This window comes from Diadema antillarum, unplaced genomic scaffold (genome assembly GCF_040938485.1).
Source record: "Diadema antillarum isolate AM-2024a unplaced genomic scaffold, OU_Dant_1.0 seq00000235_RagTag, whole genome shotgun sequence".
Taxonomy (NCBI): Eukaryota; Metazoa; Echinodermata; class Echinoidea; order Diadematoida; family Diadematidae; genus Diadema; species Diadema antillarum.
The window spans coordinates 705,579-723,332 of NW_027271284.1; the positions used below are offsets into that span (position 1 = coordinate 705,579).

The 17,754-nt window shown below is 39.6% G+C and overlaps 1 protein-coding gene across 1 annotated transcript in view; it reads right to left on the bottom strand.

The window, feature by feature from the left end:
• LOC139729384 (inositol polyphosphate-4-phosphatase type I A-like) overlaps positions 1–17,754 on the bottom strand; it is a 72,614-nt gene that overhangs the window by 11,126 nt on the left and 43,734 nt on the right. The window contains exons 7-14 of the mRNA XM_071640310.1: positions 17,076–17,159; positions 13,358–13,560; positions 12,109–12,166; positions 9,609–9,717; positions 7,021–7,128; positions 5,883–5,994; positions 4,806–4,968; positions 3,006–3,026 (exon numbers count right to left, since the gene is read on the bottom strand). Coding sequence (XP_071496411.1) covers positions 3,006–3,026; positions 4,806–4,968; positions 5,883–5,994; positions 7,021–7,128; positions 9,609–9,717; positions 12,109–12,166; positions 13,358–13,560; positions 17,076–17,159 — 858 coding nt within the window. The remainder of the gene's footprint in view (positions 1–3,005; positions 3,027–4,805; positions 4,969–5,882; positions 5,995–7,020; positions 7,129–9,608; positions 9,718–12,108; positions 12,167–13,357; positions 13,561–17,075; positions 17,160–17,754) is intronic.

Genomic DNA, 17,754 nt, shown 5'->3' on the forward strand with positions numbered 1-17,754 from the left:
ATTTTTCTCAAAACTGTGCAAATCTGGTGGCCCGATTTCATCCCATTTCTGGGAAAGTTATTTGAAAGAAAATGAGAGACAAAGTACAAGTGTATGTTAAATTTGGACTAAAAAGCCTCCAGCGAGAAAAATATGAAGTCTCCATTAAAAAAAAATACATACATCAAAAAATCAATTTTAAACATCATCAAGCTTTCTGTGATTTTAGGTCACTTATACAGCACACAAACATACACTTATTATATTTAAATACAGAATTTATAGACCATCAAGAAAAAAAAATATAAATAAATAGATAATCTGACAAATGAACTTAGAGAACAGTGATATTGAATTCACAGTAAATAATACCTTTTACATTACGCCCCATAAACTTTGGCTATCACTCTAACAAATGCAATAAGCCCCCTGTATGATTTCCAAAATGTTATCATAACAGAGATATCTTTTAAAATTTATAAAAAACAAAGATAACCTGAACTCAACAACATGACAAGCAAGTATAATCAATTAACATCACTGCAGCTATAAGTTATTTGGTGTAGAGTATCACAGAGATAAATATTGTTAAAATTTAATAGCACACTATACATGAGAATAAGCATTAGTCGGGAACATTACCCTAAACGTCAAGCTTGTAAGCATGAGGCATTATGTGAATATTAATGTTGTGTGAAAAGAACACCAAAATAAAACTGAAGGAAATGAAATGGAGACTGGCACTTATACACAGGCCATACTTACCATACAACAATTTTTTTCTCCCTCTACCTTTGCTGTTATGATAATCATAATCAGCATATTATCATGGCTACTTCAGTTTTAGTTATCACTCTGCTGCACCAATTATTACTATTACTATTACTATCATTGTTATTGTTATTATCACTATCATTATCATCATCATCATGACTGTCATTTCTAGATCATACAAGTTTCAGAGTCCTTATCATCATTATTATCATTATTGTTATTATTATTATTATTATTATTATTAACTACTACTACTAGTACTACTAAAGCATACTAACTTCAACTAACTACATGTACTACTACTACTACTGCTAGTAACTACTTCTACAACTACTACATGCTATGATCATTATTAATTATTATTACCATCATTATCATTCTTGTCATCATTATCATATTACATATACTACTTTTTATAGCTAACAGTGTTAAAAGCCTACCGCAACAACACATATTTGTCTAAAAAAAAAGTCTGTGATAGACACTATTTTACGAAATGGATGATCGATTTGTTGAATAAAGAAGAGACACCAAACTCACAGAAAAATATATATTTTACTTGGATCTAAGCACTCACACCCTGTAAGTCTGTGTCAAAAGAAAAGAATATAAAATCAATTCTCTATCAAACCCAGCAACTTCTGATCTAGGAACTTTCCAACACAAAACCCACAACTCTCCACACATATTGAAATCAAATTGAGCAAAATTGGTGTCTCTGCAAACACAATGAACAACGATAAAAACATATACACGAAACAAAAACTCCAGGAACAAAATTATAGTGATCGTGCTGTGTGAGCAATTACTGCAACGTGTACAATATGTGTGTGTAACAGCAAAATTAAGTGTCAAACAAAATATTTAAAAAAATTCTGTCTATAATATAAAAGGCTAGTGTCACACAAATGGCACTTGGAAAGAAAAGTGATATCCCCAACCCCTCTCCCTTTCCCTATGTGTACATACACACACACACACACACACACACACACACACACACACACACACACAAGAAAAAAATAGGGGAACTTAAAAAACACAGGAAAACAAAACCTGTCAGTAGACCAATATTTAAAATGTAAAGTGCGATATCACACTAAAGTCAAAGAAACTTCATGAACTCTCTGGTGTGCACCCTTTGGTAAAAGGTGGTAAGTGAAAAGCAGTTAAACATGGGCTTTAAATTAGTAGTGATAGCAGTTTAGTGCCAATGTATACACACACACACACACACACACACACCACAAGCTTGTGCATATATCTATGGGTACTTGGATTGAAAGTTAGTACGCAACAACAGCCGTAGTCACACTGGCAAAAGATCGCGAAGTTTAACCCGTTGAGGACAGGCTGATTTTGCTACGTTTGTATACTCGGGACTCGTCTTCAACATGTTAAGGTAGCAAAGTCTTTGCGATCTTTGGTTGTCTGTCAACACTGGCAACCAAACTGGCAACCAAACTTCTTGAAGTGTGGATCATTGATGTGCATGCCTAATAAATAAGAAAGAACATTCTGTCTGATGGCTAATGATTGTGACATAATAATGCACACAGGTACATCCCAGTGAGGCACCGCCAGCTGGAAAGCCATCGATCAATGCTGCAAACAGGTGGTGGACTGGTCACGTGACAAACTTAGCAAAGTTTCATTTGCAAGCGTTCACACTGCCAAAAGATCAAGAAGATTGGTGTGGGTCCGGGAAATTTCCCTAGTCTGAGTGGGAAGTTTCGTGAGAAGTTTCACAAGAAGATTTGCGGAGAGTTTTCAGTCACACTGCAAAACTCTGAAATCTTAAATATCACTATCTTAAACATGGGATCTTCTGCCAGTGTGACCATGGCTACTGACTACGTTAGAAATGACCTTTAAATCAGTGGCAGCCATTTGTAGGGTAATGAGCCCCATCTTGAGTGATTTTAATCACCCTAATCAAATTTCAAGAGTTGCTACCATTTTCTGACAAACTGTGTCACAATATATCATCGTACTACAATTCCATGCACTACTACAACGTGCATACGCTTCCATACATGTAATATTGCAATTATCACAATGGCCTGTGCACAATTTGAACAAAAACACTAACCTATGTAAATATATACCAAACTATCGAACACACACACGCATACACAGTCTACTGATATATAGATATATTTAAAAGCGGGTATAGTGGTAAGCCATGCAAAACAAAACCATAAAGTAAAACAAAGGAACTGCAGAGAAATCCAGTAAAACAGAATACCTACCTCTGCGCAGAAGAGGGTAATCTTTTTGGTTTCATAAACGAATTAAAAAAATAACATAATGCAATTTAAACTTTTGTTGTGCAGGCAGCACACAAAGAGACACTATGGTATAATAAAGTCACTTCAGTAATTTCATAGCATGTGAGTTACGACAGGTTAAACTTTGGTACTAAGACCGATTTCTAGTTTTCTATACACATAGCAAGCCCTGACAAATCAAAGGTTTAACATATAATGTAGCGGACATTGTGTATTTCTCATCCCAAATACCACATACATTTCTACCGAATTATTTGCATCAGCTAAGACGTCATTAGAGCTAATCACATAGAACAACAGCCAGGGGCCAATTTGGGGCACCATTGCCCCTTGTTCCCCCCTGCGATCAAATTGGGCCAAAACTACCAATGTCATGAAAAACTTTAATCTACCACGTGTACTTTCTCAGAGTGTTCTAAATGCAATATGACTCGTTTATGCTACACTACCTGTACATGTAGATCTGGAAAAGAAATGTCTTGGAAATTTACTCCCTTCTGGAGCTTTTTGGCCCTGATACTGGGCACCACATTCACACAACTTTGTATCCCCTATCCTTCACAATGATTTCTGCCACATTTGGTAAACCTCTATCAGGGCATTTTTCAAGAAGATGGAAATGTAAAATTTTACCAAAGGGCCCCTAATCATGTAACCCTTTTTTTAGATGCTCGATCAGGTCATCACTGCCAATATTATTTACAACTTTATATTCTTTACTTTAAAGAGCATCTCAAGGCAATAAGAACAGATTGTATCACTTCTGGATATGGAGTATGAAAAATGAAATGTATTTGAAATGTTAATATTTTGGGGGCTTTCCGGTCCTGCCCTTGGGCCCCTATGGTGACCACTTGAAACAGTAGAGCAAGTTTGAACCCCCTACCCCTACAAATGATACCCATCAAGTTTGGTCAAGATCCAATGATATGTTTGAACAAAGTCAAAATATATAAACTATTAAATGATGCAAAATACACAACAGACAAAAAGCGATCCCACGACTAGAGTAGCTCACTTCAACCCTTGGCCGAAGTGAGCTAAAACTAAAGACACTGCCTTTCTTTCATTTAGAAATGGAGTCCATTCATTCAGTGCAAATAAAATGTGTCAAAATAGTTAGTAATGACTCACTAATATGCAGGGGATACATCAACCTCTTGCATGGACCAGAATATTACATTTTTGGCCCAACGAAAGGCCAGGAACGTATGGTTAGAAAGACAATGTAAAGATGATTACAGACTTAATACACACGATTACACTACGTGAGGGAATAGAAAGGAATGTTGGTGAGGCAATAACTTTGTTGTGGTCATTTTCCTTTTTTTTTTCTTTTACACATTGTATCAAAGATAAATACAGTTATGTATGGTCATCCGTTATGAAAAGTCAAGTTTTTTGCTTGTTGTTGGCAACTGTTCTTGTATGGAACTTGTATGGAAATTGATATATAACACACGTAACTATATTACAGATGTATAAGTGTGATGAATAATGTTGAAATTGTACAAAATAACCATACTGTGCAGTACCATATACAGTATGTACATATAATGTTTGACAATATTGCTGAAAATTGAAGGAACTGGAAAGCAACGCCATATGGAGAATAAATATTGAATCAACTCAAAACTTACTGAGGAAATTATTACATGTAAGAGATCTGACCAAGGAATGGGGAAAACGAAGAAAAGGAGGGGGCGGGGAAGCGGAAGGAGGGGTGTGGTGAGACGGGCTTGGTGAGCACTGGAATGTTACCTGGTCGTTGAGTGCCTGCGTCTTGAGTCGCATGGAGTTGATGTCCTTGTGCTTGGCGGCCAGGCTCAGGTTCTTGCAGCACCAGTCCACCTTGGTCCCCATCTCGGTCACCTTGGTCAGGACTTCGGCCGCCTGGGAGGACAGGCAGTGGTTGTTGCCCACACTGCAGAGGGGCGAAAAAGATGGACGGGTCAGAAGGCGGACTGACCAAACCGTTTCCCCACCATCATCTTTCTATAATGGCCACAAAAGATTTGATATCAGTCACCATGTCTAACCTATAATACACTATAATCTTCCAACTCTTCATCACCTACAAATTTTACTCCCTCTTCACATTCAAATAGAATTATCTGAGAGGCAACTCACATAACAGCTCCAGCACTCCTGGGGGGCATTTCATGAAGCGTTCTGTCGGATATCATTTTTGACAAATTTGTTCTCGGCCAAACAGATGCAAGGGTTACAGTAGCTGGTATATAACAGTTTGTCAAAAGAAATATCTGAAGAAATGCTTCATGAAATGCCCCCCACACTGATTCTTGGCATGAAGGTTGAATCAACTAACTAACAATCACACACATTCAACCACTTTCTGCACACACACTTCTCATTTTTTTTCTCTCCTGTGTGACTGCAAAAACAGATTTTTTCCTTGCATTTTATTTTTTTTTTCAAAATTATTACACATACAAATATGCACACATGTTCAAAAGCTATTTGTCTATAGAGAATAATTGCAATAAGATATAAAACTTTAATGTTCCCCACTTTATATTGTTATATTGTTTGTAGTCATTCTTATTACAAATTCACCCAAGCATTTCCGCCATTCAGTTTACGACAATGGTCTGTGTCCCTACCCTGATAGCAATGAGTGACAGGTTGAAGAGTATCAAGTGTAACTGATCAAGTTTCCCCTCTTATAAGGGTAATAGAGCTGGCACCTATCATACTCAGTCACATGGGTAGCATAGCAAAACAATTTACTTGACGTTACAACTCGCTCACTCTCTCTCTCTCTTCATAAAGTCTTTCTTTCCTGATTGAATATGATCGAATCCCTTTCCGACTCACAGTCTGCTCTGCTCATCTGCATACTGCTGGAACAGTCTCCGGAGCCCGCCGTGCTTGAACTTCATGGTGTGCGCCGACGGCGCCCCAAACGTGATCACGTCATAAACTATGCCTGCAGAGAGGACACAACATTGATTGCTATTAATTTGGGGGATTTATGTTTATATTTCATAAACTTGGCAAAACTATTAAAAAAAAAAAAATTAATACTGTACGAGCTGAAATTTTCGTGTACAGATAAAATTTTTCGCGAATTGCTACTTGGAGGACATTTTCGCGTGTTGTTAATTTCACGGTTGCGAGGGTCTAACTGAACGTAGATATTCGCGCATTGTTATTTTCGCGTGTTGTTATTTTCGCCGTTCAAAGGCGATTCGCGAAATTCGCAAAAATAAAACCACTGCGAAAATTTCAGCTCGTACAGTATAACAGATCCATCCTTACTTCCTTTATGGATTTACATTATGTGGATGATAGTAAAGAAAAAACAAAACAAACAAAATATCTGTACATGTGATGAACACAAGTACACAGTAGACAGCAAATCATCAGAGTTGGGTTGGTGTGTCTCCCAAAGCAAACATTCAGAGAATGCTCAAGTAAGAAGCATCAAGTTCCTGTGGAATATTTCTCCTTATCTCCCATCCGTGTATGGCATTCTGAGATTCAAACATGGAGTTTCAACAAAGCTCACAGATGAATTCAGCGAATGCATAAAAGACTAGTGAAACATTCAGTGAAAGTCCACGATCTTCAATTTTTACGAAAAGTAGTGCATTCCCTCGACCTGAGACCGAGATATGTCTAGGTAATAATACTATTCTCAATGCCTTATGGAGTGAGGTCAAGCATTTTTCTGATGTCCTACACTGATGCTTTTTCGTCAAACCTCTCTATGTTTTCTTCACATCATTGTCCCCCTATGACATTACAAACTGTTGTAGTATTCCCACCTGAGGAGGGTGGCACATAACCCGAACTTCACAACTCATAGAAACTTTGAATGGATTGTTTGATTTACCTCACACTTTCACTGATGTTTTTTTTCCCTGAGTTTTATGTATTCAGTGAACTCATGCAAGTGCTGGGGGTAAATTTCCCTTTGCTGTAGCTAAATCAGTCAATCTCCTGGACTAACCTTTCAAACCCTGTTCTTCAACCCGTAACCTCTGGAGATGAAGGTTGGTAGGTACAAACTCAAGCCGCTTGTCCCCTCTCTCCGTGCTCTTCTTAAACAGCCTCAGTTCTGTGTCATTTTGAGAAGAGAGGAGAAGCATCCAAGGAGATGAAGAAGATAGAAGATGCTGTACACAGTACTTTACTAAACTGATGTGTTGGTATCTACAATAAGCAATGAAATCTGAACTACAAAAAAACTTGTGAAATTGCTCAATGTAGGTACAGACCCGACAATTTTTTCGCTTCTTCACCTAAAATACTGCCACAAAATATAGGGTGTGTTTTATTCGTGGTTAATTACGGGTATCTGACTTCTCAGGAAAAAAAAAATGTTTTCGAGCCTTGGGATGCACAAATGTAATATATTACATCACAGTATTTCAACTTATATTTTTGGCAAACTGCCATAAAGATTGTATCACAGCAGTTGTGCTGTAGACAGTGATGTGATGTAAAGCACTGTGAAACAACTAAATAGTTTGTAAGAGCACTATGTAAATGTAATTATTGTATTGTATAAGAGGCCATAACTAGGAAAGTACATGACACTGTGGAGCTTGAAACTCAAAAGCAAAGAGTCAGAGTCAGTTGGATGTAGATGTACAAGAGAATCCTCACAGCACCTGTTCTTCCCACCACCCTACCCAAAAATCCAGACAGGCCAGCACGAACAAACCACGTAAATCTTGCGGTTTATGGCTCCTGTTGACGTCATAATTTCCTTCGCAACAATACCACGAACACACAAATTCTCATCACGCAGCACAGTGGTGCACAATGTCACCATGGCGACGGAGAACGACGTCACCAATTGATCGTTTCCCCTCTCCCAGCTAATGATGTTGGACAGATGGGACAACAGTCAGACCGGGCCATCTGTCCCGAATATCACATCCAATCAACTCATGGGGGCCACTGCTGTTAAATTGCTCCACGGGAATACATAGTGACCACGACAATGGGCGAGTTTGTTCCCCCTTCCCAACCCACTTCCAACCTCTAACCCCCTCCCCCCCCCCCCAAAAAAAAATGAATTGACCATGTAGGTCACGCTGCTCACACCAATCATAATTCACAGTGCTCCATTCGCCCATTCTCAACAGAAGAAATCAAATCAGCTTGCGATACTCTTCTTGCAACACTGAAAAATAATAAGGGCACTCTCCATCACACGGTCATACGACTGAGTTTTGAATAGATAGCGAATGAGCTTGTCTATTCTGTAGTTGGAACAGCTTCTCACAAGACCTTGGCAGTAATTTGAGGGCTCAAAAGACCACCAACATCTTCCCCAAATCCACATAAATCAAATGTCGCAACTACGTATAAATGTAGTTACTGCTACCTGCATACACTAATTTGATCAGACTATGCCATGCTTGTACTTAAGTTCTCACATCATTTTAGCAGGTCAATATATATTTGAAAAAAAAAACCTAAACAAACAAGCATATGGATGTTAAAAGAAGTGCAACTGCCGATTCCTCACATCCTACACCACATCGGTCCATGACCTGAAAAAGTTTTTCGGCAACCTGGTGCAGAGACTGGAATGGGTTTTTTTAGACTTTTCTTTTTTTTTTCTTTTTTTTTTTCTTCTTCTTCTTTTTTTTTTTTTTTTTTTTTGGGGGGGGGGCCTTTGTACCACTTCCCACTGGCACGATCCCACACACCTCAAAAACATGTTCCAATTTACTCATTTCCTCCCTTCATCATTCAACGTCATACGGCCAGCCATGCCGGTTGCCATGGCAACTCCTGGCCACATGGAAAAAGGAAGAAGCTCTCTTCGACCTTTTTCTTTCCCCCTCCCCTCCCCATCGCTTCCCTCCTCCCCCCCCCCCCCCACCATTTTTTTTTCTTATTTCTTGCATAGGAGAGAGACATGCCACAGTAGGGTACTGGATTCCAGCGGAAGGGTACGGTGGTGGAAGCAGTGAGTTCCTGTGATGGGAAATTGGACACCTGCACTCGCTGTGGTGAGGAGGGGGCCACACACTCTGGAAAAGAAACTCAGTTTTTATTCTGAGAACACATTGAACTCCCCAAAGCAAGGATGGGGGTGTTTTAAGGGAAGATGAGAGGATTCTAACCAGGTCCATGCTCTTTACAGACAAGGCTTGTAGTAAAAAAAGAAAAAAAAAGAAACTCAAAATCGCGCACATTTTTATAAAATTAAACACTAAGAAACTCTGTCCAAGACGAATGAAACTGAGAGTTACTGCTTTCCTTCAATGTGTTTGTCTGCAGGATGCAGTGAAAAAGGTGTGGTACTTTTAGATTCTCTCTTCGTTACCTTTCTCTACATTTTCCTCTTGCAATTCAGATTTTTTTTTTTTTTTTTTTGGTAACATGCACTCCAGTCATTGCACTGCTGAATAGGACTGGACTCTTCACGTACCGTCGCAAGGAAACCGCTCCTTTTTTTAGATATTTCTACCATATTTGCAAATCCTCCAAGAATTGGCACATCTCTCTTTCAATTGCAAAACAGTGACTGGACAAGCATCGAAAGGTAAAACCCTTCCTCTCTTTGTGAAACCGCACCATTCTTCTGTATCTTCTTCAGCTGTTCCAGTGATTGTGTGTACTGTTCAATCATGTTGACGTGCTCTGCCATCACGTCCAGCCCGATCTTCTCCCATTCCTCCGACGGCTGCGCGAAACCACAGAAATGGGGGGAAAAGAGGGGAAGGAAACAAGAAGTGGCATTGAAAAGACATTAAAGGCATAATTTATCATTTGCAGATGAAACAAATACCCGGCATTAGTGCTTCAAAATAGTTCTGAAATGTGAGTTTAATAGGGATGGAAACAACCAATGTAAAAATCTAAACCAGTATAACCAATATTAAGCATTGTTAAATATACAAAATGTGAACAATAGCTATAATTTAAATGCTTCCAGACCAAACCGTCTACAGTTATGGTTTAATGAGAAAAAATAGTGATATCTCCTTATATTTTTAGCTTAATTGTAAACATTTTATACGGTAGGATGTTTTGTGATACAACTGATGTACACTGTATGCATCAAAAGTGATATCTTGAACACTTTTTAAATCACTGCTCCCAAAGGTAAACACGACCTTTAACAAGTAGACACATAATCTACTTTGAAGTACCACACTGTATGAAAGGGTGAGAGAGACTTCATCACTTGTATCATGACGAGAAAAGGGAATGAAATTTCAAGTTATATTGAATTGAAATGAAATGATAAAACTATGTAGGATGAGAGGACAATGAGATGATAGGGAAAAAGAAATCACAGACTTACACTTAGAGTTAATGAAGAGGGAAAGATGGAAGGACAAACGGACAGATTTTGGATGGAAAAAAAAAATATACGTACAAGAAATTATCATAAGGGGTAACCTATTAAAACAGAATGAGATTCAGCAAATCAAAATATACCAATACTCCAGTACTCAAACTCCAGACAAATGATTTATTTTCCAAACACTCATCATGAACCAGCCCGAGTTTCATTGAATGTACCATAACGTATTCACACAACTTTAATTGAAAGTAATCGTCATGCTCACCACAAACTCACACAGCAGTATCGATGAAATTAAAATCAAAATCAGAATCAGACCAAACTGAAAAGTTTCTCACATAACCCCTGCCCCCTCATTAATCAAGACCACCCCCTCAGAAAAAAACAAAAGTGAAGGGCCCAAGAAATGGGGTGACTGAAAAACAGGTGAAGCCATGCCACTAGATGGAAGAAAGATAACCTCAGCAATGCATTACACTTATTAGAATACACAATGAACAATAAACAAGGGTCATATCAAGATCAGATGCACCTGCCCTGATCTAGATACACAGCTGTTCCCCTCCTATCTACTACATGAATCATGATCGACATACCCTGCTTTAATACCTGCAAACATTTTTTTTTCCCCTTAAAACAAATGAGTAACAACACACTGTGGCTAGTGGTGAGTCATTTAGCTGTGCCTGAAATGAACACACATGAATCACATTCCTTGTGGGTAGCACTAGCAGTATGACTGTGTTAGAACTGCAACATGAAATCTCTTGAGAACTATTTTCATCTCCCTCCCTCCCTCTCCTGCTCTCTATTTCATCTCTTGGTTAGCTACATGAGCAAATTATATCATCGTGGAGAGGGACTACATTTCTGTGTTTCCTGCATCAGGATGTCATGGAAAGCAGATCTTAATGATGAACTAGCCTCAAGGGGGATACCACATTTATCGCCCGAACTAGAATTGTATTGCCCGAGTTGAAGACGAGGGCAACACAATTCTAGTGAGGGCAATTAATGTCGTATCCCCCAAAAGTAGCCAGTCCATATAACAATCATTATTACCCATTTCAGGCATCTTGAGCAGTAATATAAATTTTACAATGTAAACATTTTAAAACTCCCACATAACAAATTCCAACTCAGCACCAGCTCAAGCTCTACACCACTGCGCTGCATCCATAACTTGCATGCACACATGTACAGCTCAGGTATGCCATGCACATAACAGCCAGCTCACGCAGTCGCAGGAATCAGCCGGTATTTTTACGAGTTAACGTATGGGAATTTGCCCTCTGTCGCGAAATTCGGACATGCGGCGAGTATAACAGCCAGCGCACACAGTATCACACACTGCTTACACACAGTACAGCTATTGTCCTCTACTTTTACGTGTTAACATACAGGAGTTTGCCCTCTGTCGCAAAATTCTCATCAACAGCAGATTTGCATCACCGTATGCTCAAGTGCCAGATGCTATACACACTGTATTACCCTCTTTTTTTAACACGTAAATCCCATAAGCATTCATAAAAGAGGGGGATGTAAGAAATTTACCACTCTTCTCCCTGCTGGCGGGAATATAATTTCGCAGAACCACAGCTCAGATGTCTGATATGGGTAACAATAATAACTACACTTTTACAACAATTTTCTCATGGCTGCACAATGTATCAAGCAGTGTATGTATTGCCTGCAAACAGTGTAATACAAAGGGTAAAGAACTTCTAGGAGGGAAAAACACAATATCCGTGTATGCCAACTCACCGTAGCAAACATGGATAACTCCTGTAATTTCCTCTTCTCTTCTGCCAAGTACAATTCTCTGCAAGAAATTAAGAGACCCTTGACTGTTATCATGACTAGCAGTGCCACATACTCATCACAGAATCAACATCCACACCAACATTGTTTTCTGATACACAATAACCAATTTACCACTACAAAGCCTCATTTACCACCTCATTGTTCCTCCTCCTTTATCATCACCCTTCTCGACTAATCTACCACCCCCGCCCCCCATTTCTCCTACCAATCTTCATTCCTCATCAACCCTGATCTTCCCCGTCAGTCCCAACTTCACATGCCAAATTCCTCCTTGGAGGACAAGATGTGCACTCTTCTCAAACCACTGCCAATCCACAAACCCACCCCCTCATTGTTCCGCTCCCTTCATTTTCACCATTCCTGACTAAATTAACCCCCATTTCTCCAACCAATCTCCATTCCTCATCACCCCCTATTCTTCACCCTATCTGTCCTAACTTCACAGGCCAAATTCCTCCCATGGAAAAAAAAGTGTGGAATCTTCCGAACTACTGCCAATCCACAACGCTACAGTGTATACCTCAGTGTCATTCCCTTCTTTGAATTTCTCCTCCTCTTCCTTCTGCTATCACTTGCCCCTCAGCCTCTTTCATTCCCCTACCCTTTCATTCCCTACCTCCCTCCTGTCCCCCATCATTCCTCTCAGCCCCCCCCCCCCCACCCAATATCTTCCCTCATCCTAAAATGATGGGGTTTTCGGTACCCTGGGGCATAACTTTGTATGCCATTTTGTTGAATTATTCATTTTTTGTTAAGCACTGTACCCTGGGTTATTGTACCCCAGGGTATGACGACACCCCGAGGTACGGCATGGTGCATCAAATGATGAGCTCCTCAGCATCTCCTGTAGAATGTAGAAGCAGAGTTTGCTCTCCATCCCCCTTCATTCTCCACCCCCTTTCATTCCCCACCTCCCTCTCATCCCCCACCCTTATCCATTCCCCACTCATCCTCTTATCCCTCCCCCAGCCCCCCCCCCCCCCCCCCCCCCAATCCTCAAAATGATGAGCTCCAGACTCACAGCATCTTCTGTGGAATGAAGAAGCAGAGTTTACTCTCCACCCCCTTTCATCCCCCACCTCCCTCTCATACCCAACCCATCCTCTTATCCATCCCCCACCCATCCTCTCATCCCTCCCGCAGCCCCCCTCCTCTCCCTCATCCTCAAAATGATAAGCTCCAGACTCACAGCATCTTCTGTGGAATGTAGAAGCAGAGTTTGCTCTCTGCCATCACCTCCTCCACCTGGACGGTCTTGCCGTCCGGGTTGAGGTAGCGGTACTTCTTGTTGCACACGTAGCCGAAGAGGCCCTTGGAGACAACGGAGTCTCGACTGATGGAATGGGAGTTGCCGGACCGCGGCCCCTGGAGTGAGGATGCTGAGGGGGTTAACTGTTGGGAAACAACGCAGAAGCAAAGAGGCAGCACAAAGGTTAAAGCCAAGTTACAGTTCTCAGAAGGGCTCAAAATTCATCTCCCACAATTAGCAATTTGTTTGAGATATATCAAAAGATTTTACCAAGAAACTTGTCTGGCTGACCTGATTTGCCAGGATGATGAGTTGTTTTTTAGTATTTCGAGATCGAAAGTGTAAAATAATTTAGAACATATGACTTCTTTTCCTGAAACATCCTCCCCGTTCAGTAGTAGATATATGTATGTATAATGCTACTTGTACATGTTGATTACATAGTGCCCCAGCAGTACTGAATGAATTGCATGCAGCTAACAAGCTGCAGGCGATCTACTCTCACGCGATGGATACTGCTATGGCCCGATATGTATTGTAATTGAATATAAGACATCATGTAGCAACCACATCACGGATAAGGTGTGCTTTGAGATTGCCCTAAATCCGGCGTACACTTGTAGCTTCTTGGGCAATATTTTGCATTTGCATTGTTACCAAACTGAAACTGTGTTTATTTCACACATTCTTCACGCATTTGTCCCCATTTGAGAACAAAAATCCACAGTTTCTGCAGTCTAGTCGAAACTATACTTTCACTTAACATGGCAATCCCCTTTGTGATGTGATGTGATACAAACAGACCCATTGCTTTTTTGGAGTTTGCACTAGAGCAGAATATGAACACTAGTAAAGAGACATGCAAAATTGTTTTTTATAGACATTATCTATTATATCAGTTCTGAATTTCATTCTAACATGAGCCACTGAATTATTCCTATAATTGTTTTTGCCATCATTACACATATTACAGGGTCTTCCTGCACTAGCTCCCAAATGGGAGTGGGGAGTGGGGTTTTGTGAGGGGTCCAGGGTGGGGGGGGGGGGCAGAGTCTTGCCGAAAATTTTGGCAAATTACACTGACTCACAATCATGTAGTTGTGCTTGCAATATTTTGATGGTATTCATAATTAATCACACATTTCATGTGTATCAATATCACAGTTTCACTGCTATCTGAGTCAAAGCTCTGGGTCAAAACCATTTGTGCAATGACTTCTGAACTGACGCACACAAAATTTAGAAGTTGTACATGTTTTAAGCATCCTTTTTTAGGAGGTTCGCCCAAACATTCTAAAGTGTCATTACAAACAAATGGAATCAGCATCTTTGGAAGAAAAAAAAAATCAGCATAAGCTGCCCTGACCACAATTATCTAAACATACAAGTGGTTATGACAAGGTTGTAGGTCATTACACTGTATCTACAATGCCAATCAATCCTCTCTACACCCTGATCCCTTTAACCCTTTGACGGCAAGCCCATTTTGTTATAACACACGTTTCCCACAGACACCTGCCAGAGTATATTTAGGACTAGTCTTCCAATGTGGCGATAAGTGATTTTTTTTATTGTATTTTTTGGATAAGTTTGGGTCAAACCACCACGTACAGATGTAATACACACATCATAAAGTGGTTTTGCCATGGTTTTATGTTCATTTGAAAAGGCAAAACAAAATGGGTTCTTAAATATAAGACATGCATTCCAAGCAGGTAGGAGAGTTTTAAAAAGTCACTGTCCGGCATGTACAGTGTAGATGCCAAGAGAAATAAGGAAAAGCTTTGGATTACTTCACTTTTGGATGCGCTTGTTCAAGATTTTTACATCAAACTTTCATGGTAAAAGATAATAGTGAACACCTACGCACACACATCCGCTTGGAAAATGAAGGCTTGTTTTAATACTAAACATGTCCAAAGTATTGACATAGGATTCATTTCACAGTGTGATTAGGGTTCGCTGTGTCTTGTACAGCTGCAGTTTCCTTCCAAGAAATTTATGTGGTAATAACGATGACATATTCATAAGCAAAAACCTCAGTCAGCTGATACCAATGTCAACTATCAACTTCAGGCACAACAATGGGTCTGTTTGTTTTAACAGGATGCACACAGGAATAGGCCAAAGACTGATGTCACATATCGTCGCTTGGGTGACAAGACCTCCTATCTCAATTGGTATACTGTATATGATTCAAAAGCCTCCTCCTAACTCAATATTGACAATCAAAAATACTGATTTGAGTTTTAAAAACATTACACCTATTAATGTCATCCAAAACAATGTTTCTACATTAGTTGAGAGCACCACAGATGTTATTTAGTGAAAACGGAAAAAAAAAATGGTTTTCGCTCGTGCTCTCCAGAGAATTCATGATTTTTTTGAGATACGAGGTCTTGTCACCCCAGGGACGACAATATAGCCACATCAAAGTTGGTGCTTGAAATAGTGGTCATTCTCCAAGCCCGTTGATTATACATGTTTCATTGACATTACAAGTCTAGCATTTCCAGGCCCTGAATAAAGCACCCTGACATGGTAAAAGGAAATTGGCCATTTTGTTGACACGTAGTTCATAGAGCTTACAACAACACACACTGGATACGGAGGATATCATAACAGTTTGGATAGGAAAATGGGAAAAAAATAAAGGAGGCATCAAATAACTATGATATTAAGTGGATTCCTCCCCTTAGAGCTACAAAATATGTGCATGAACAATGAAACAGCTGGTCAATGTGTAACATACTGGGCAGCAAGACTGCTGCGATGGGAAACATTTCTTGTGCAAAAGAAGAGAAATAGTACCGTCACACACGTCCATTGCTTTAAAAACAGACACATTGCGAGAAAAACACAATGACAAACACCAACTTGTGAAATTCAAAACATTATTTCAAACATAATGTATTAGTATTTGGACAAAAGCACAGACCCAATTCTACATAATGTCCCCTTTACAATATACTCCACACTCAGGTCACAGATACATGTACAGCAAAGGTTGGGACATTTTTTAATAGATACCTGTAGTTAACCACACTACAGTTTGTTGAACAATATTTTTATTACCCGATACTGAAACAGTCGGGTTACTTTGACATAGCCTTTTCATAAACAAACAAACAAACAAAGTGCAACTCTGCTTCACATCCATAGTAAAAACTGCTGACAAGCACATCTTCAATGTTTCCTTGCATCATACTGTATGTTGAAACACATAACAAAGGAAAACTACACAAATATGGACTCTGCTGCTTTGCAACACTTAGGTAATAAAGCTTGTGGCAGACATCACAAACATTAAGAATGACATCAGAATCTACATATGTGACCCACACGAAAACAACAATAATATCAATAATATTAACGACATCAACAACATCAATAATATCAACAACATGAATAAGTATTCGGGGCATGAAACTTTCATCACAAACTGCCACTGGCATTCCATGCATTGTGTAGACAAGAACCTTTGTGTGCATTTCACTTTTGTGAATCTTGGCTCCTCACAAAATTCGTGAAAGTTTCAGGCACACGAAAATTTCTGGTTTTACAGTATACAAAAATAGGCAAGTAAAGAGATAGGGAGTCACAGGATTTCTAAACGTTTGTCAATTGTGCAGATTTGAAATGAAAGACTCTGGCTCACCCCATTGATCATGCTGCCAAGAGGATCCGGTTGCTTGACGACGAGAAAGTCCCGTTCCGTTTCCGGGGAGACGCACGTGTCCAGCTGCAGACAACAGCAGGTGAGATTAACAGCGGTCATCGGGAAGAAATCACAGATTATGGGGCAATTCTTAGAAATCATTTTTGGTGTAAATACCTCACAAAAGTGACACATGTTCCACAATGTTGTTCGACAAGCAGTTGAATCAGATCTGATGTTTCCAGGATGTGTATGCAGAAAATGCATGCAAATTGTAGTGAGAAATTTCTTCACATCTTCACAATGAGAGAAAAAAAAATACAAGCAATATCTCCACAACACAACCTTGATTTATGACGTAAACAATGCCCTTTATTTCATTGTCAAAAGAATTGCAGATGTTAATATTTGAGAGACCTTATCTGCTTTATCTCCTTTGCTATTAACAGAAAATCATGTTGCTATCTGTCATTATCCTCTATTCTAATCCCCTCGATACTGGCCTTGGGACATCTCATGAACCTCTTTGATGCTCCTAGCAGCTCTTCTCCGCTGAGAGCATCCTGTCTCAACTCACAAAATATCAATAAAGGAGTACATAAATGTCAAATAAAGATCTAAAAATAACAATCTTGTGGCAGTAGACCCCCTCTTGCCAGCCTTTTGAACTCCAGTAACT